Raw genomic sequence first — 21796 nt, forward strand, 5'->3', positions numbered from 1 at the left:
AGGGATTATTACTAATTTTTAAATGTAATTGTATTATGGTTATGTCTCTTTTGAATTTCTTTTCTATTAGAGATACATAATACATTAAAGCATATACATTAAACTATTATGAATGGGATTTGTTTTGAAATTACTAGCAGGCATAGATTTTTAAAGACTATCCATTTAATAATTGTAAAAACTGGGTGATGGATACATAGTATTAATTATTCAATTCTCTTTTTAAAATGTTTGAAAATTTCCAGAGTTAAAAAAAATTTAAAAGAACATAAAAGGAAATATAAATGAGAAATTATTAATCTTTCAAACATCCAATGAAATCCAAAGATCATTAGTTTGTAGCATAAGAAAAAATTTCATCTATAAACAGGTATGAAGAAAGGAGAGAATAAAGAGTAGGGAGAAGAAGGGAAGGAAAGAAAAGGAGACAGAAAAGTACAAAGAAAAATAAGAGCAAAGGCATGCTGCGGTTCATGGGGTCGCAAAGGGTCGGACACGACTGAGCGACTGAACAGAACTGAACTGAGAGCTTCCCTGGTAGTCAGGTGGTTAAGAATCCACCTGCCCATGCAGGGCACACGGGTTGGATCCCTGGTCCATGAAGATCCCACACGCCTCAGAGCAACTAAGACCATGCATCACAATTACTGAAGCCTGTGCACCTAGAGCCCATGCTCAGAAACAAGAGAAGTCACTGCAATGAGAAACCTGTGTGTCGTCAGCTAGAGAGTAGCCCCGCTCCTCGCAACTACAGAAAGCCTGTGCACAGCAATGAAGATCCCAATGTAGTCAAAAATATATATATGAATAAATCTTTTTTTAAAAAATAAGAGTAAATGAACACCATGATTTCCCAGTTGATCATTCTTTATCTTAAGCCACTGAAACATACCATACCTGCAGCTCCTGGGCAGTCTGTTCTGCTTTCAATTCTAATGCCTTGCATCTTTCAAGAAGAACCTCCTTCTCTGTTTTAAGTTTTTCATTTTCTTCAATCAGTTTCTGGTCCTGCTTAATTTTTGCCAGGCTGACATTAGACCCTAAATTAAAGTCAGTGACAGCCAAATTTTCCCTATTAAAAACAAATTCACTCATTTTAAAAATCAAATTGTTTTAAGTGTGACAGATCAAAACTTAAAATTTGGCTTTTTATACCATAATAAATATATATATATATATATGTGTGTGTATTTATATATATATAAAGTTAATTTTGGAAATTAATCTAATCTTTACCTAGTTTCAACATTAGAAAGCATTTTAATGCAAACTACATTTTATAACTCTTGAGAGTCCCTTGGACTGCAAGGAGATCCAGCCAGTCCATCCTAAAGGAGATTGGTCCTGAGTGTTCATTGGAAGGACTGATGTTGAAGCTGAAACTCCAATACTTTGGCCACCTCATGCGAAGAGCTGACTCATTGGACAAGACCCTAATGCTGGGAAGGATTGGGGGCAGGAGGAGAAGAGGATGACAGAGGATGAGATGGTTGGATGGCATCACCGACTTGATGGACATGGGTTTGGGTGAACTCCGGGAGTTGGTGATGGACAGGGAGGCCTGGCATGCTGCGATTCATGGGGTTGCAAAGAGTCGGACACGACTGAGTGACTGAATTTAACTGAACATTTTATAACTGAAGTCATACTTCAAAAACAATGCCTCCTAACCTCAGAGAAATCATATTCCAACTTTTTCATACCAGTATCAACTCCAGCAAAGACAGTAAAAATCATTTCTGTATCAGTTTCTTCCAATCTCTCCTCATTACCCCTACTCCATTTGACCGTTTAGTTCCTAAAGCACTGATAAGGTCCCAATAAAAAGCTTTATTACCCATGACACAGTATCATGGGCTGGATTATGATACAGAAGTAAAAGGATGGTTTGGTACTTTTAAAAATCAAATCTGGCTTTCTGCTTCAAGTTTATAAGTAAAAATTACCTAAAAAGTGAACATTATTGTTATAATCAAATTCCATCACAGTAAATTTTCACAGGAAGAAAGAAGAGCCTCTCTTTTGTTAAACAGAAAAGGCAACTCCCTAAAACTCATTAAAATATTCTCAGAGCCATAGGATAAACTTCAAAGTTTATCTGAAATTGTCTCTTGTCTGAATAGTTTAGATATAGGGGTAGATTTTTATGATAAATGTATTCAAAAGACTTGGAAAGCAGAGTTGGTATGTGAACTTCAAACAATTCAGGAATGATTTTTCTTTCAAAATGGCTTTTAATTAAAATATCCCTGATAAAGAGGAATTTTTTTTTCAATGTGTTAGAGAGGAATACCTGTTTGAGAAAAACAGAAATAATCAATATAATCCCTCAAAATCACTGATATAGGTGAGGACTCTAAAAACATAAGTCTTGACTACTATGACAAGAGCTTCTAACATCAATAAAAAAAAAGTAAAACTAAAAATACCACTAAAATCTTACTTTGGAAATTTCACATTATTTCCTGCATCATTTTCATTCTTCAAGTCAAGAGACATTCTCCCACTTAAGCGCCCCTTTTGCCGGGTGAAGGTTGATTGGCTTGATCTATGCCCCCACAAAGGAATGGGGCTTTTGAGGTTCCTGAGGACAAGCTGACCAGGATCTGATTTTTTTTCCTCACAGACATTAGTGCTGGAAGTGAGTCTACATTTTTCTGCAAATCCTTTCTTAGCCACCTCTTCCCCAATATCTACATTGCCATACTCAGCCTGAGCAATTACTGTTCCATCTTGATAGGTAGCTTTAATTCTCATTTTAATTTCCTTTTCAAAAATCAAGCTCCCCAAAAAGGTTCTGCCCTAAGAAAGATAAGAAAAAAGAAGATATTAACCAGTTATTCCAACATGTTTTTCTTATTTTTTCTATTAATATCTAGTTTTTCCAATGATCATTATTTCTTCATTCTGAAATCTCTACAAAAGTGGTTTTACCTTGTTGGCTAAATACAAATATACTTCCTCATGTGTATACTCTATCCAATTACATACTTGATAAATCCTTTCCAGAAGAAGAACTAAGACCTGTATAGGCATCTATATTTATACATTTTTTAAAGTGTACCAATTAAATACCCTAGAATAATCTCTTTAAATCAAGCAGATTTTGTTGACCATTTTGGTCCTAACTAAATATAAAGGTGTCCTGAGGAGTTACAGCATGTAAAAATGAAATCTGGTATACAGGAAAAAGGGGAAAATGTAGAAGCAGTGACAGATTTTCTTTTCTTGGGCTCTAAGACACTGTGGATAGTGACTGCAGCCATGAAATTAGGAGATCCTTGCTTCCTGGAAAGAAAGCTATGACAAACCTAGACAGTGTATTAAAAAGCAGAGACATCACTGTGCTGACAAAGGTCTGTATAGTCAAAGCTATGGTCTTTCCAGTAGTCATGTACAGATCTGAGAGTTGGACCATAAAGAAGGCTGAGAGCTGAAGAACTGATGCTTTTGAGTTGTGGTGCTGGAGAAGACCCTTGGGAATCTCCTGGACTGCAAGGAGATCAAACCAGTTCTAAAGGAAATAAATCCTGAATATTCATTGGAAGGATTGACGCTGAAGTTGAAGTTGCAATACTTTGGCTACCTAACGCAAACAGCCGACACACTGATAAAAACCTTGGTGCTGGGAAAGACTGAAGGCAAATGAAGATGGTGGCAGAGAATGAAATGGTTAGACAGCATCACTTGACTCAACAAACATGAATTTGAGCAAACTCTGGGAGATATTAAAGAACAGGGAAGCCCATGAGGTCGCAGAGTTGGACATGACTTGGTAACTGAACAACAACAACACAGTTCTAGGTACAGAAATGTTTCTTACAAGTAACTATAGTGCAGACAAAACTACACCAGGTGACCTAAAAGATTCTAAAAGCCAAACAAAAAAGAGGCAAAGAGAAGGTTTTCAAATTTTATTGTTCCTTCTAGTACTGATTATTTTCACATAAGTCATTTGAGCGGCTGAATATAAAATACATGTTTGATTACTTCACAGTGTAACATTCCTTCAATAGCAGTTATCAGTTACCAAAAGAATATTACGTTTGCACAGATTTAAAAGGAGGTAGGATTCCTGTTAAGACTACCACTTAAATTATGAGGTCTTCCAGAATCAGGTTGCTAACCTAAAATTTAATGGAAATGAATACAAACTGGAAGCTAGATTAACAGAAACGTCACTGCCAATCACTATGCTACTATGCTGAACAGTGTGAGCCTCTGCCAAGAAGATAAAATCTGATTAATTTACAACTCTGCTTATTTCAAATTTGTGATATTTATGGCCACAGCTAAAGATCACTTTTATACAATAAATATTTTCTCAAAAGCAAAAGACAACAATAATTATATGCATCATTCTCAATCATAAGAGACTATTCTTTGAAGCTTTCTCATCAGAAGAAACTATTTACATTTATTATATAAGTGTATACACACAAACACCAGTCTTATCTGATCTAGAATGTGTATTCTAGCAAAGATGGGCACAAATATATTATTACATAATTGTTTTTGAATTATTCCATAATTTCACATTTTTCACTAATTTATACACTTTCATATTATAGAAAATTAATGGATTTTAATCAGACATTTTTTTTTTCAAGCACATAGTTTTCTTTCCATTAAGAAAAATATTTTAAATCTGTGACTTGCCTGATCAAACTGGGTAACTTCTTGGCCAGAAGGAATCTGTAGTCCCCAAAGTCTATACTTCTTGGCAACACTAGAAAATTGCAGATCCAAAGGAATCTCCACTATATCCGATCGATTCAGAATTTCTGTATTTCCATAGTCAATATATCTCACCAGACACTGGAAAATAATCAGATAAATGCTAATTCAGAACTTAGATTAAATATCTCCAAAAAAAATCACATATTTGCTGCTTTTTGTTAATTACCTGTAAATCATGATAGCATTTTACCTGAAATTGTCTAAATGTGTTCAGAAACAAGAGCTCCAGCAATATCCTCAAAATACAGAAAACCCATAGTCCATGAGGTCCCAGGGATTTTTCTATTTGGTACTAGTTCAACTAGTACCAAACAGTACTATTTCCAACAGTACCATTTCTCATTTTGATTTTTTTAAACAATGGTATTTAAATAAACATTAAGTCTATGAAACTTATGACTCTCTTCTATCTCAAATGTTAAAATCAATCAACATTCTTAAATTCAAGTTGGAAACAATAAAATCTGAAAAGAAAGGCAAAGTTTTATGAAACTTTATTTGATAAACTTAACTCCAGCTATTAGACCTTGAAAATGAATCAAATTCACCCTTTCCTCCAGCTCTATATCTATAAAAGGTAAAAAAGATAAATAGTTTATCACAAGGTCAAAAGCCATTTTGCCCTTAATTTAAAAAGTTAAAGCCAAACCAAAAGCAAACACAAAATATCATCTCCAGTTGTCAAACTGTGGGGAACAGGTCTATTTTACTAAATCACTACCTATGACAATAACAAATCACGAGATTTTAAAAGCGTTTCATCTTACTTTATTGCACCAAGAACAATATTTACAAAATATTATATATTATAAAACATTTTTAAGTCCAGGAAAGCAGATATTTAAAAAAAATAGTAAAGGAAATTCTATAGAGATGCTTTTACACAGCTTGCGATGTCCAATTGCCACCAAACAACTATTTAGAATCCTATCTCCACAAATTCCCTTAAAAATATTCCAGAATTTCACAATGTAAAAGACAAAATAGCTAAATGAAAAGAAAATTCATCACATTTTAACCAAGGCACAAGAAAGAGGCAAGCAAATCTTCACTATTAACAACATGCACGTCTACTAAGTAAAATACAAACATCATTTCAGAGTCAAATGTTCTTTTTCTACTCAATCTTAATAGAATAAACTTTAACTTACTCAGAAAGACTCAAACATAATTATTAAGAACTAAGATACAAAGAATCAACTGGTCACCAAAAATAATCCACAAATTATGTAATCTATTCTTTGATAATCTGGGGTGATTATATGACAACTTAAAATCAGAAGAATATTTCTGAATCTAACTTTGACTTTTGTAAGCACTTCATTTCTTTTGTGCTCTTGGGGTGGGGGGATGTATGTTTTAATCAATTCATGTTATTCAACCATATTTTTTAATTAATTAATTTATTTAAATTGGAGGCTAATTACTTTACAATATTGTAGTGGTATTCAACCATATTTTATACTACTATGAATAAGCAATGAAAGGCTAAATAAGCACCAAAATTTGCAATGAAAATAAATATTCCCCATGGCAAAAAAAGTTGAACACTCGTTCTTGCCTTTTCATCTTTGATGACTTTCAGTACTTGGCATCTGTACCAACATTTATCTTCAGAAAATAATCCACCATAAATCTACAGACAGAAAAAGAAAGCAAAATTATTTGGCATTTTAATGAATAGTAATGCTGAGTAGATCAGCTCATTTACTAAGCACTTTATGTATAATAACTTATTTTATTCTCACAACCCTATGAGGCAGGTACTTTGTTTTCACCATTATATGCCGGAAGTCACAAGCTAGTAAGCAGCAGAATCAGTTCAAATTCAGGCAACTGACTTTAGAGTCCATCATTTTATTCTGCCTCTCCAAAAAAAAAAAGAGAAGACAAAAAGCATAAAAACTGAAAACTCAAAAAAAAAGGGGGGGGAGCACAAACGTCAAAGACTTAAAATCATGCTGTTTTGATGTCTGAAGACATTAATTGCTCTTAAAACACAAACATGCCAAGGTACATGCCACTTAACTATAATTCTCGACCATTATAGGATCCCTGTGTTCAACCACCCAAAAAAGATTCTCACATTTTTTACTTCATATAGAAGGACGCTGGTATTATTTAAAAGTAAATAAATGATATTATAATATCCTTAATACTGAACCTTCATTTATTTTAAATTTATATCTTAATTTAATCATATTTAATAAAAAAACAAAGAAAAATTTACATACTCTAAGTCAGTGTCTCAACCTCAGCACTACTGACATTTGACACAGGATAATTCTTTGGTGATACTGGTGATACCACCAACTCAATGGACATGAGTTTGAGTAAACTCCATGAGTTGGCGGTGGACAGGGAGGCCTGACATGCTACAGTCTGTGGGGTCGCAAAGAGTGGGACATGACTGAGTGACTGAACTGAACTGAATTCTTTGGTGGGGGAGAGAGGAAGATGTCTTCTCTCCTATACGTTGTAGAATGTTTAGCATTCCCCCACCCCGCCCTCCCCCACCTCTACCTCTAAGATGCCAATAGCCTTCCTTCCTGTTGTGACAAACAAAAATATTTCCAAATGCTGAAAATGTCTTCTGAGGGTAGAAATGGGATACACAAAGTCATCCCAAGTTGATAATTACTTTAAATCATACATCCTTAATGGCAGAAATAATATCCCTAAGGGAGTGAATACTGGTTCCTGGAGTGTGGGAGAGAATCTTAGATATTACAGTGGTTTATAGCCCTCCCAAGTTCAACCCTACTTGACAACATAAATAGATATGCAGTGTATCTGGAATGTTAAAATGTCTTGCAGAGAGGAGACCCACTGGCAGGAAAAGTGCCTTAGAAGGGCAAAATAAAAAAAAGGATTACTTTGTATTCTAAAATAAGGATCTACCAAAATCCAATAATTATTCCAATATAGGTAACAGTTAAGAAGGTGGGCTCTGTGAGTCTAAATATTTGATCCACCATTAACTAGCTGGTGACTTTCATTAAGTTATTCTAGCTGTGTCTCAATTTCCAAACAAAGGAAAAACAAGTATCTGCCTCATAGGGCTACTGTGAGGATTAAATACTTTGATACAAATGAATGAGGATTAAATGAGTTAGTAAGGAAGTGCTTAGAACACTGTCTCTGTCTTACAGAGGGTAAGAGTCAAATGCTAGCTATCATTATCATCACTACTACGACTGTATGTATTAAATGATATTTAGCTAATCTCCATTTTTGCCTATTACAAATAATGCTATACTGAGTATCTTTGTACAGACATCTCTGTGTACTTCCTGTACTTAAATGTCTAATGGGTAAGTTCTTGGCAGAGAAGTTGATGCATCCATGATTACAGGCATTTACTGTTTTGAAAAAGATGATTAACACTCATATATAGCCATCTGATTTAAAACAAAGATTCCAATAAATTCAACAAAGAAAGGATCATCATTTCAATAAACGAGGCTGACATAATTGAATATTCACATGGAAAAAGATTAAGTGTGATCTCTACTTGAAATCAGGGGCTTCCCTGATAGCTCAGTTGGTGAAGAATCCGCCTGCAATGCAGGAGACCCCGGTTCAATTCCTGGGTCAGGAAGATCCGCTGGAGAAGGGATAGGCTACCCACTCCAGTATTCTTGGGGTTCCCTTGTGGCTCAGCTGGTAAAGAATTCGCCTGCAGTGTGGGAGACCTGGGTTCAATCCCTGGGGTGGGAAGGTCCTTGGGGTGGGAAGATCCCCTGGAGAAGGGAATGACTACCCACTCCAGTATTCTGGCCTGGAGAATTCCATGGACTGTATGGTCCACGGGGTCACAAAGAGTGGAACATGACTGAGTGACTTTCACTTTCTACTTCAAATCACAACCAAAAATTTATTGGAGGTAAATACCATAGCCCTAAATGCAAAATCTTCTAGGGGAAAAACGAAATTGGAGAATATAGTCAAGGCCTTGGGGTAAGTAAAGATATCTTATGTTGGAAACAGAAAGCAGAAGCCAAAAAAGAAAAATTTAATAGATTTCAAATGTTATTAAGAAAGTGAGTAGGGAAGCCATGGACTAAGAGAAGACATTGGCAACACGTGTAAGACAAAGGATTCATTTCCAGAATATATAAAGAACACAAGCAGTTGTCCCTTGGTATCCACAGGGGACTGTTTCCAGGACCCCCCTCGGACACTAAAGTCCCTTATATAAAATGTCACAATATGTGCACATAACTTTCACACAGCCTCCCATACAATTTAAAACATTTTTAGATTACCTGTAACACTTAATACAACAAAAACGCTATGCAAATAGTTGCCAGAATATGGCAAATTCAAGTTCTGCTCATTGGAACTTTCTGAAAAATTTTTGGAATGTTTCTAACCTGCAGTTGGGTGAATTCATGAATATGGAATACACAGATAATGGAGGCCCAACTGTATAGAACTTCCTATAAATCAATCAAGACAAATAACCTTGAAAACTGGAAAAAGATCTAAACAGGTACTTCACAAAAGAGGATATACAAATGGCTAATAAAACTTGAAGAGCATGCTTAAGCTCAGATTCCTAAGGAAAATAAAAGTAAAATCACAAAATAACATTACACACCCACCCAGAAATGGCTACTATTAAAAAGACTGACAATGTAAGGATTAGTGAGGACACAGAAGAACTGGAACTCTCAAACTTTGCTGGTAAGGATGCAAAGTGGTTCAATACTTTGCCAAGCTGATTGGCCAGTACCTACTAAAGTGAAACACACCTACTCTATGACTTGGCAATTTTACTCTTAGGTATATACACAAAATAAATTAGTTAAAACATCCATCAGAAGTCTTGTATAAGGAGTTCATAGCAGTTTCATTCACCGTAGCCAAAAACTACAAACAATCCAAATGCCCAGCAAAGGAGACGAGATTAATTTTGGCATAGTTATACATTTGGGCTTCCCTGGTAGCTCAGATGGTAAAGAAACTGCCTGCAATGCAAGAGACACAGCTTTGATCCATGGGTCAGGAAGATCACCTGGAGAAGAGAATCCCAACCCACTCCAGTATTTTAGCCTGGAGAATCCCATGGACAGAGACGCCTGGCAGACTACAGTTCATAGGGTCGCATAGAGTTGGACAAGACTGAGCAACTAGTATTTTCACTTTCATACACTGCAATACCGCATAGGTTGAAAAAGAACAAACATACAATAATATGGATAAATCTCAGAAATTACGTTGAACAAAAGAAGCCATACATACACAAAACCGTATAACTTGCTGCTGCTGCTTAGTCGCTTCAGTCGTGTCCGACTCTGTGTGACCTCATAGACGGCAGCCCACCAGGCTCCGCTGTCCCTGGGATTCTCCAGGCAAGAACACTGGAGTGGGTTGCCATTTCCTTCTCCAATGCATGAAAGTGAAAAGTGAAAGTGAAGTCGCTAAGTTGTGTCCGAGTCTTCGCAACCCCATGGACTGTAGCCTACCAGGCTACTCCATCCATGGGATTTTCCAGCCAAGAGTACTGGAGTGGGTTGCCACTGCCTTCTCCAACTGTATAATTTAAGAATAGGCAAATGAACCTATGGTGACAGAAGTCAGAATAATGGTTACCTCTGTTAAAGGACTACTGACTGAGAGGGGCCTGAGCGAATTTTCTAAGCTGACAGAATTGTATCTTGATCTGAGTGGTGATCACATAGATGCATACATATGAAAAATTCATCAAGCTGTGTACTTAAAAGATATATACTGCATTGTAAATTATGTCAATTTAAAAATACATGCACATACACGTATATTATCAAACTGTTCTCCATAAACATATCTCTTATAAATTTTTGTGAATCAGGGTCAAGGACAAGGATTCTATTCTGTTCACCACCATTCTATTCTGTTCACCACTGTGTTAACTACCAGTGTCTAACACAGGGCCTGGTAGATAGCAGATAGTTCATAAGTATTTCTGAAAAAATAAATTTATAATGACTGTAGTCTATTCAAATTCTAAAAACGTGCCTCTTTCTTCAAACATAACAAAAATTCCAAAATCTATTAAATCTAAGATCAGGAAAGCTAACAGGAAAGATGGAATAATTGTATCCAAGAATATGGCTCACCTTCTTTGGATCTAGATTCCCAAAAACTGAATTGGCAAGGGGACAGACTTCAGACAGTGAACAACCAATCTTCATAATATCCTTATTTCTACTGATACTCTAGAAGGAAGGACAAACATAAATTCAGTAAAATATTAATATTTGCAATGTTACACAAACAAGGGTTCTACTATGATGATACAAAAGGTTTTGGAGCACTAGAAATTAAATAAATTCTCACATCATTACTTTTCATCATTCAAATGAGTTCTTTACTAGAAATGTTAATAGGCTATAGAAAATTTTTACCTCCCAATGAGTTCAAATTACATGGAATTCAAAATAAGATACTAAATATTATTAATATCATATGAAGAAATAACTTTGTCTCTGGATTTTACTTTAAATCAAATTTTAATTGCTCAAAATAGGTACCACATTTGGTCAGGTGACATGGGTCTTCTCACATATTTGTTGCTGTGTAAAGGAAAAAGATGTAAAACCAATTTCAAAATGTATAGGTTCCTCTATACACAAACACTGTTATCTACTTAGTAAATTTATTTCTCACAGGGGAATGGGGTAACAATTCTGAAACTACTTTAGATGTATACGAGAATTGAACAAATAAATAAATATATTGTACATAATGAAAGCAGGCAGAAAGAAATTATAAACAAGGAAGGCAGGCTAGAATGAACCTGCAAGGTTAGATTACAATTGCAAAGTATCAGTATGAATTCATGTATATATACATACATATGTATGCAAGCACACGTATGTTTATGTGTGAATATATGTATATATGAAAGAAATACACACAGATAAATATAGATATGCACATGTGTTAGTTATATGTATTTGTATTTTTGTATTGATAAATATACTTCCTAGCTCTGTCTGCTAAGAGGAACTAGAAGCAGTAATATTCAAGTAGCGATAAGCACACCTAGTACCCAGATCTTGATTTCTAAACACCATTCTCTGACAAAAGGAACAAGATTTCTTTGGAGAGTGGGTGATTCCAGGGCTAGGACAGGGAAATAAATGATGATCCCCAGGTTCATTCCCCAGCACCTCCACTTGGGAGACCTTGGAGAAGGAAATGGCACCCCACTCCAGTACTCTTGCCTGGAAAATCCCATGGACAGAGAATCCTGGTAGGCTACAGTCCATGGGGTCACAAAGAGTCGGACACGACTGAGAGACTTCATTTTCACTTTCTGGAATATATGGTGATGCCAAAAGTAAAGAAATATTCAAAAAAAGAATGGGTGTAGCTTAAATGATACAGTAGTCAATGTGAACAATCTCCTAACGGCCAAAGCTGGAACAATGTTAACAACAAAATAAATGGCAGTACTAGATTATAACCCACTGGTTTATATTAATATAAATAATTGAATAAACAAATGAAAGGTGGTGAGGAAACAACTCTTCCTTAATGAGTAATTCCAATTAATAAATGCAGAAGGAATGAGGAAAATAGAAAATCATCATCAAAGACCATAGTCATAAAAAAATATCTGCGGGTAAAAAGTTTAAGAAAAACACAATTAGATAGTCTCAATGTATCTTCTTCTAAAACACTCATTACTTACAAAAGGAAAAACAGTAACTTTACAATTAAGAAACGTAGCAGTTATCCCCTTAACCAAGTGGATCAAGGTTAATACCACCAATAAAGAAATATCTTATTATTATAAGTCCTCAATATGACATAATTTCAGTACATCATACTGTAGTGCTACAGTCACTTCTGCAGTACTACTGCCAATCTATTTATGAGAAACCATAAACAAATACAAACTGAGGGATCCTCTATAAAATAACTAACCAATACTCATTAAAAATGTCAAAATCATGAAAGATAAAAGTATAAAAGAACTACCAAATGTTGGATGAGACTAAGGATACATGACAACTGAATAAATTGTGAGATCTTGAAGCAGATCCTGGAATAGAAACAAAAGGAAAAACAGAAAAAAACTGGTGAAATTTGAATCAGTACTGTACCAATGTCAATTTCCTGACTGTGACCACTGTACTATGGTTATGTAAAATGTTAGAAACAGGGAAAGCCAGGTGAAGGGCATAATATTGAAAATAATTTTACAATTTTCCTGTAAGTATAAAGTTATTTCAAAGTAAACCGTTAAATACGTATGTTCTTTAAAAATATATCAATAACACAGTCAATAAAGCTAGAAAGAATATGATTATCTTCGATAAATGAAAACAAACTCTGAGTTTCTACGCACAGTAAAAATGTGAAGTGAATTCAAACTGACCCCAAAACACACTGGAATCAGTCTTTAATAATCCCCAGAAATGAGCTCTCTGAAGTTCAGAATACACTAAAACATTTTTACATAATTAGATTTTGTAGGTATATGGACTAGCATAAACGGAAGCTCTTTTTTCAAATGTCAAATACTTAAGATTCCTCCAACTGCTACTCAGCAAACTAGGCCTACTGCAATTTCCGAAGTGTTCCCATATAAGTGGCTTAAATGGCAGAAAATTCAAAGTGGTAGAAAAACATAGAATATATGTGAGCAGATCTGCACCTTGACCTGCCTCCGTATGTTTCTAAATCTCTATTTACTCTTCATCTACAGCCTATCAAAACCCTAATCAAATGTTATAATTAGCTTTTTTTCTGCTATATTCTTTCTGTAGGATTATCGTTTTATCGTTGCCTTTTCTGTTACACAGGATGTACAAATCAGGTGTTAAAAGGTACAATATATCTTATAACTGAGCAGGGGAGGAAATTACACTGAAAATTAGCGTTGTGCAGCATTTTGCAGAAAAAAAAAGTGACTAAAGTGGGTTTTCAGAAAAAAAAAGTGACTATTAAGTTACATCTAATATTTGATACTATGAGATCCAATACAATTATACAAAATATGTTAACATCAAATAATAAAACCAACATTAAGACAGCAAAAAAATCTAACTTTTTTTTACAGGAAAATACTCTTGAAGCAAGCATGTAACTGACCATTCTTTTTAAAGAAAATCCACTGCATGCAAAAATTATCAACCTCCAGAAAAATCACACATACTAAGTCTATTCTCACAAAATATACCACATGCACACTTGGAAAACACAAAAGTAAAACAACTGTAAGAAACAGGGTGAGCTTCATGTTTTTAAGAATATGAGAAGTCCTTTCATGCTTAGCTCTGCTATATAAAGGAATGTCTTTTGAAGTGAAATTCATGAAGTGTCCCCTTGATGGGACCACACTTTACAAAAATACTGTGTTCTTGAAATGACCTGGGCTTCCCAGGTGGCGCTAATGGTAAAGGACCTGCCTGTCAATGCAGGAGACATAGATGTGGCTTCGATCCCTGGATCAGGAAGATCCCGTGGAGAAGGAAACAGCAACCCACTAAAGTATTCTTGCCTGGAGAATGCCATGGACAGAGGAGCCTTGTGGGTTACAGTCCACGGGGTCGTAAAAGAGTCAGACAGGACTGAAGAGACTTAGCATGCATGTGTTCCTGAATTGAGATTACAGAGCAAGATAGAGCATCTTAGCAATGTCATCTTGAATTTTTTTAATTTTTAGTATTTTATCAAAACATATCAAAATTTCATCAATCAAAAGATGTCCCTTGTATGTATAGGATTCATTTAAAAAATTTTTTCCTAGAAACAACATACAAAGGAGAAGCACAGTTATTCCCAACCATCCTTCTGGAAGATGCTTCCCAAGGTTGAGAAGGGTCTTCTCTTCTTCTTACTGACTTTTTTTGGCTTTAGCATGTGTTTTCAGGTTAGCCAACCGAGGAAATCTCGTTACAACTGTCGAAGGGGCACACATAGGGCCTGTCTCCAATATGGATTCACACATGTGTGCACAAACAATTTGTTCCTTGAAAAAAAACTCATCTGATTCATATGGACACTTTAGTAGTTTTAGTTCTTAATGTTTTCATTCAATTAAGACAAACTTCCTCTCTTTTTGAAATGTGTTTAAATTTCTACAGGGGCCTCAACTTCATGGTTGAAATAAGAGGTTCAAAAACTATGAGCTCTGCTACCTGTTTTGGTAAATAAAATTTTACTTACAGATATACTTATTTATTTATATATTGTCTATGGCTGCCTTTGCACTACGATGGCAGCTTTTGTAAAGCTGAACAGTTGCAAAAGAGCCACAAGCCTTAAAATACTCACCATCTAATATTATACAGAAAAAGTTTGCTGCCTTCTGGTTCAAATCATAATTCCAAATTCAGGCTACAAATTCACATAAATGTCAATAAAAATCAAAGTCTAGAGCTGCATTGACCAATACAATAGCCAATTCTTACTTGAAATGTGGCTCATCTGATTTAAGTTGTACTGTAAGTCTAACATATACACTGGGTTTTGAAAACTATGAAAAAAGGAAAATAAAATATCTTGTTAACATATCTGTGTTCATTACATTTTTAAAAGATATTTAGGATGTGCTGAGTTACATAAAATGTTTTTACTAAAATTGATCTTGCCTGTTTCTTTTTCATTTTGAATGTGTCTTTTAAATTTAAATTACTTATATGGCTCAAATTATATTTCTACCAGACAGTACTGGTCTAGAAAATCTTATTTAAGATAGTAAATGTTGTTCCTATTTAATAAGCTTAAAAATATCATTTATCATCCAACACTGGACACTGCTGAGAGGGACACAGGTGCTATTAATGCAGAGAGAATCGGGAAATGGGCAAAAAACCAGAACATGTGGGCACCCTTTAGAAAACGTGTCCACATGTCGAGATACAAATTTGCTGAACATTTTCTATGAATATCACCCTTCTAAAATATGTTTTCTAATAGATTTAATAAGGCTGAGTTAATTTTATTTCTTCTTTAACCTTTCTTTTTCATAAATCCTGTTTCCCATATTGCCAATTCACTCTACCCGCACAAACAGGAGTTCTTGGGCTGTAGAAGTACACAGAAATGTTATTCCCTTCCCTCTGGTATTACACAGCTCATAAAATTAGAAGTTATTGAGTAACTGTATTTTAGAGAGATTCACCTTCTTAAATTCTGGAATATAAGCAATTTGGTGCTTCGCTTTGTATGTAAAATTGAGTAAACTTATTTGCCTTGAAGACTGCCAATATAAAATTACAGTACTTTCAATTATATGATGAAAAAGATATTGTACCTCAAATTCAAAATTAAGCCAACAGAAAAAAGACTGAAATTTAAAAACAATATCGCTTAAGAAATTTAAAAACAGTATTGCTTGATCCTTGGAAGAAAAGTTATGACAAACCTAGACAGCATATTAAAAAGCAGAGACATTACTTTGCCAACAAAGGTTCATCTAGTCAAAGCTACGGTTTTCCTAGTAGTCATGTATGGATGTGAGAGTTGGACTATAAAGAAAGCTGAGCGCTGAAGAATTGATGCTTTTGAACTGTGGTGTTGGAGAAGACTTTTGAGAGTCCCTTGGACTGCAAGGAGGTCAAACCAGTCAATCCTAAAGGAAATCAGTCCTGAATATTCTTTGGAAGGACTGATGCTGAAGCTGAAACTCCAATACTTTGGCCACCTGATGCAAAGAACTGACTCATCTGAAAAGACTCTGATGCTGGGAAAGATTGAAGGCAGGAGGAGAAGGGGACAACAGAGAATGAAACGGCTGGATGGCATCACCGACTAAATGGACATGAGTCTGAGCAAGCTCTGGGAGTTGGTGATGGACAGGGAAGCCTGGCGGTGCTGCAGTCCATGGGGTCGCAAAGAGTTGGACATGACTGAGCCACTGAACTGAACTGAATCACTTAAGAAACAATCGCATCAAGACCTCTAGATGGAGCTGTAACTTCACAAATACAACAGTTTCTCAGCATCTTCAGTAATTTATGCAGCCTAGATTGCTGATGTTAAATTAAGTGAAATTTTAAAACCTCACATTCATAATTCTGATATTAAGTTCAAGTTTTAGCCATCTGTCTTCTAATAACGCCCTGTGTTAAATAATGTTCAGTAAAAATTAAGCATGGAAAATAACAATGACATATACACATATATCATATTACACGGTTTTTATTTTCATTTTTGTTGGGGAGGATCTGGGTTAGTGGATAAAGAGGTGGGAGAGGAAATAAATCAAGCTACTATTTTACCTGGGCCCAAAATGTTACTGCGTCTTCCACATGACTTCCAACCACATCTTCAACTAAAATCAAATTATAATGCAAAGAAATTAGAAATTAGAATAATTAGAAATTAATCAAGATCATCTAACTCTTACATACAAAAATAATTTTTAGTGTCAGTACCTTTACTGCATTGTTTATCTTCCTCCATTTGGACAATTCCTGAAAAACTAAAACAATTCAATATGTTGAATTAGGTTCTATTAATCTGGCCATGAACAGTGAATTAAAGGCAAAACCATATAACTCCCAAATTCCTCTGAATACGTTTTGTCCCAAATAAAGTTATCAAAATCCAAACTCTATATTAAAAACAACTTCAAAGATATTTTCTGCAATAATTATTTTGTTTTGAGTATATATTGCAATTTCATCAGATGCAATTTCTATCTTTGAAATTCTCTCTTCAACCAAACTTTTACAAATTTACATTGAACAGTATAACTGATGCACTCTTTGCAGTTACATAAATATTTGAGTACAAAGTGTATATTCTTTAAAATAATTGACGCCTTCCTTAAACAAGAGTAGTGGCTTCCCTGATGGCTCAACAGGTAAAGAATCCACCTGCAATGCGTGAGACACACAAGAGGTGGGTTCAATCCCTGAGTTGGGAGGATCCCCTGGAGGAAGAAATGGAAACTCACTGCAGTATTCTTGCCTGAAAAAGTCCTATGGACAGAGAAGTCTGACAGGCTACAGTCCAAAGGGCTGCAAAGAGTGCAACACAACTGGGCAACTAAATACACATGCACTCCCACAATTTAAACAAAAAGAAACACTACAAATATATACATACATATACACACAAATGCTTCAGACTGGTATTTAATTTTTAAATAAGAATATCCACTTTATGGTTTCTGCTTTTGAAGATACCCTGCACTTAAAAACTGCAAAATGAATCAAATTTTGCCTGTAACTTCAAAAATAATTTTCATTATATAATTTGCTTTCCCAAATGCAAGATATTTCAAGATGTCTACTAGTTCTAATTTTGCCCTTAAAACACTAGAATATGACACTTTATATGCGGAGAAGGCAATGGCACCCCACTCCAGTACTCTTGCCTGGAAAATCCCATGGATGGAGGAGCCTGGTAGGCTACAGTCCATGGGGTCGCTAAGAGTCGGACACCACTGAGCGACTTCACTTTCACTCTTCCCTTTCATGCACTGGAGAAAGAAATGGAAACCCACTCCAGTATTCTTGCCTGGAGAATCCTAGGGATGGCAGAGCCTGGTGAGCTGCCGTCTATGGGGTCGCACAGAGTCGGACACGACTGAAGCGACTTAGCATAGCATAGCATATGCACAAAGGTTAGGTTTTTGAAGGGAATTGAAAATAGATCTTTCAAAGAATTTTAAGAGTTAAGTAAGAACATCACTATACCAAATCTCCAAATCCTCCCCCAACCACAGGAAAAGAAGTTAACCTTGTGTCACATTGGGGGAAAAGTCACAAAAAAATTAAGCTATTATGATTTTTGTTACAATTTTAATTTTTTTCACATACACTAAGTAGGATCAACCCATCTTTAAAACAAGGATTCTTGCTCATATACTACTCAAAAGTCAATTTTAAGTTGAGCTGCTGCTGCTGCTGCTAAGTCTCCTCAGTCGTGTCCTACTCTGTGCGACCCCATAGACGGCAGCCCACCAGGCTCCGCCGTCCCTGGGATTCTCCAGGCAAGAACACTGGAGTGGGGTGCCATTGCCTTCTCCGTTGAGCAAAAAATTGTAAAACCAAGTTAGAATCTGTTCAGAGAAACTATATTTCGCTGGAAGACACGGGCGTAAACTTAATTTAAAAGATGGGGGCTTCCCTGGTAGCTCAGTTGGTAAAGAACCAGCCTCCAGTGCAGGAGATCCTGGTTTGATTCCTGGGTTGGGAAGATCCTCTGGCGAAGGGACCGGCTACCCACTCCAGTATTCTTGCCTAGACATTCGCGAGTCAGAGTAACTGAGTAACTTTCATTTTGCTTTCTTTCTTTCTAAAATGAAAACCTTTACTTTGGAAATGGCACCACACGATGTAAAAAGTTTTTAAATCTTATTTTTAAAAGGGGTCAAAAAGACTTTTTGGACGGTTAACACGAAGAGTGGTGAAGGAAATGGCAACCCACTCCACTCTTCTTGCCGGGAGACTCCCATGGACAGAGTCGTCTGGACGGGGCTTCGGTCCACCGGGTCTCAGGGAGTCGGACACGACTGAGAGACTTTCACACACTCACAAGAAGGGAGTGGTGCTGCACCCACTATCTGCAAACCTGGATTACCAAACAGCGCTTCCAATTCACATCGATAATCGGAGTGAGTCCAGGTCGCTCTCAACGCCTGTCTTAGCAGGCATTTCGAAGTTTAAAAGGGCACAGAATTTGCCGGAAGAGAGAATTCCACCCGACAACTGGTCTGCAGGTCTCTGTCTTGACCCAGAGCAGCAGGCCCCAGTTATTGCAGGCCAGCTTCGCCTCCTGGAAGCACCCTCGGCAACTAGGGTGACTATCACCCTCAGAAGCGAGCGGGCAGCTTGGAAACCAAGAAGGCCAGGAGACGGCCACGCCCATACTTTTGGACCTAAAAGACAACCCAGGGTGAAATACGGTGCTACCACCACCGAACCCACCGAAAGGACTGCTACTGACCTCGCACTTCCTGCCACAGAAGTTCTAGAAGAATGCCCCGAGCCCCACATGCTGGGCCGTGAGCTCTCTGCCCACCGCCGCAAATGTGCAGACTTCTTACGTGTTCTGGCCACTAGGTCTCCAAACGGCGCTTGCGCCCTCCGTTGCAGAGCCAACATCCGGCCTTGGCTCAACTGCCTCGCTCACGTGAGCATCAAGGGCTGTGGCCTGGGGCGGGGCGTGCAGGCTGGGGCCATGCGCTCTGCGAGCAGCGCACGGAGTCTGCGCACAGCGCACGGAGTCTGCGCACAGGATTTATACCGCCGCATTCCCAGCACCTGTGGACTAACGGCAGCCTCGTTTAGCAAAACTTCAAACGGTGACGTGAGATAGTGGTGTGGATTTTTGTGTCCTTTCGTAATTTGTACATGTTGCTTAAAATTTTTAAATAGCCAAGTTGGAAGAATCCCAGCATTTTTTTTTTACAAGGTAGAAGGGAGAAAATGACTTGAGTACAATGAAAGCATGATGTTCAGGTTAGTAGCTTTACAAGCATTTCTCAGTCCAGCCTAGGGTCAGCTCTCGCTCGTGTTGCAGTGTTTTTCACGACATTAAGCGGGGGAAATTAATATAGCTTATCTGGTTATGAGCAGATGTTACACTTTATGGCAAACCTTGCACAACAGTTGAAAATTATCTCCACTAATTTTTGCCAGTTTTAAGTATTATATACAATAATATAGTAGTAAAGTAGTAAGAGTACACATATTGATGACAGAACATATGTATACGCTGTTGAAATTAACCTCACAATGAAGAGGACAGTCATTTCCTTCACAAACCCCCATGTCCCCTACCGCCTTTGGAAGTTTCTTCATATCCCTTTATGGTCATTGGCTCCGGTCTACTCCAAGTAATAGATTCTGCTTTCTGTCACAAGTTTGCATTTTCTAGAATATAATGTTAACCAAATCAAACAGTGTGTCCATTCGGTTTTCTTTCATTCAGCATAATTTTGAGATTCATCCACTTCATCACATATGTCAATAGTTCCTTGCTCTGTTTGCAGTTCAGTTCAGTCTCTGTCGTGTCTGACTCTTTGTGACCCCATGGACTGCAGGACGCCAGACCTTACTGTCCATCACCAACACCCAGAGTTTACCCAAACTCATGCCCATTGACTCGGTGATGCCATCCAACTCTCTGATCCTCTGTCGTCCCCTTTTCCTCCTGCCTTCAATCTTTCCCAGCATCAGGGTCTTTTCAAGTGAGTCAGTTTTTCGTATCAGGTGGCCAAAGTATTGGAGTTTCAGCTTCAACATCAGTCCTTCCAATGAACACCCAGGTTGGATTTCCTTGCAGTCCAAGGGACTCTCAAAAGTCTTCTCCAGCACCACAGTTCAAAAGCATCAATTCTTCGGCACTCAGCTTTCTTTATAATCCAACTCTCACATCCATACGTGACTACTAGAAAATGCATAGCCTTGACTAGACAGACCTTTGTTGGCAAAGTAATGTCTCTGCTTTTTAACATGCTGTCTAGGTTAGTCATAACTTTCCTGCCAAGGAGTAAGCATCTTTTAATTTCATGGCTGCAGTCACCATCTGCAGTGATTTGACACTGTTTCCACTGTTTCTCCATCTATTTTCCATTAAGTGATGGGACCAGATGCCATGATCTTTGTTTTCTGAATGTTGAGCTTTAAGCCAACTTTTTCACTCTCCTCTTTCACTTTCATCAAGAGGCTTTTTAGTTCCTCTTCACTTTCTGCCGTAAGGGTGGTGTCATCTGCATATCTGAGGTTATTGATATTTCTCTTGGCAATCTTGATGCCAGCTTGTGCTTCCTCCAGGCCAGCGTTTCTCATAATGTACTCTGCATATAAGTTAAAAGCAGGGTGACAACATACAGCCTTGGTGTACTCCTTCTCCTATTTGGAACCAGTCTGTTGTTCCATGTTCAGTTCTAACTGTTGCTTCCTGACCTTCATACAGATTTCTCAAGAGGCAGGTCAGTTGGTCTGGTATTCCCATCTCTTTCAGAATTTTCCAGTTTGTTGTGATCCAGTCAAAGGGTTTGGCAGTCAAAGCAGAAATAGATGTTTTTCTGGAACTCTCTTGCTTTTTTTGATGATCCAGCGGATGTTGGCAATTTGATCTCTGGTTCCTCTGCCTT

At 36.9% G+C, this 21796-nt stretch overlaps 1 protein-coding gene across 10 annotated transcripts in view; it reads right to left on the reverse strand.

Annotated features, from left to right (window-relative positions):
• The window catches only part of STK31 (serine/threonine kinase 31), a 120167-nt gene extending 100331 nt beyond the window's left edge, over positions 1-19836 (reverse strand). For 5 of the 10 annotated variants that reach the window (XM_081533892.1, XM_081533893.1, XM_081533895.1 and 2 more), the window contains exons 1-8: positions 19642-19836; positions 17121-17167; positions 16965-17017; positions 10845-10943; positions 6302-6376; positions 4660-4818; positions 2444-2802; positions 898-1072 (exon numbers count right to left, since the gene is read on the reverse strand). In XM_081533892.1, the coding sequence (XP_081390018.1) occupies positions 898-1072; positions 2444-2802; positions 4660-4818; positions 6302-6376; positions 10845-10943; positions 16965-17017; positions 17121-17167; positions 19642-19799 (1125 nt within the window). In that variant the 5' untranslated portion in view covers positions 19800-19836. The other 5 variants (XM_081533900.1, XM_081533899.1, XM_081533897.1 and 2 more) reach the window with 3 other exon arrangements.
• Positions 19837-21796: the final 1960 nt, after the last annotated feature.

Source organism: Giraffa tippelskirchi, chromosome 10 (assembly GCF_054371585.1).
Source record: "Giraffa tippelskirchi isolate mGirTip1 chromosome 10, T2T-mGirTip1v1.2.pri, whole genome shotgun sequence".
NCBI classification, from domain to species: domain Eukaryota; kingdom Metazoa; phylum Chordata; class Mammalia; order Artiodactyla; family Giraffidae; genus Giraffa; species Giraffa tippelskirchi.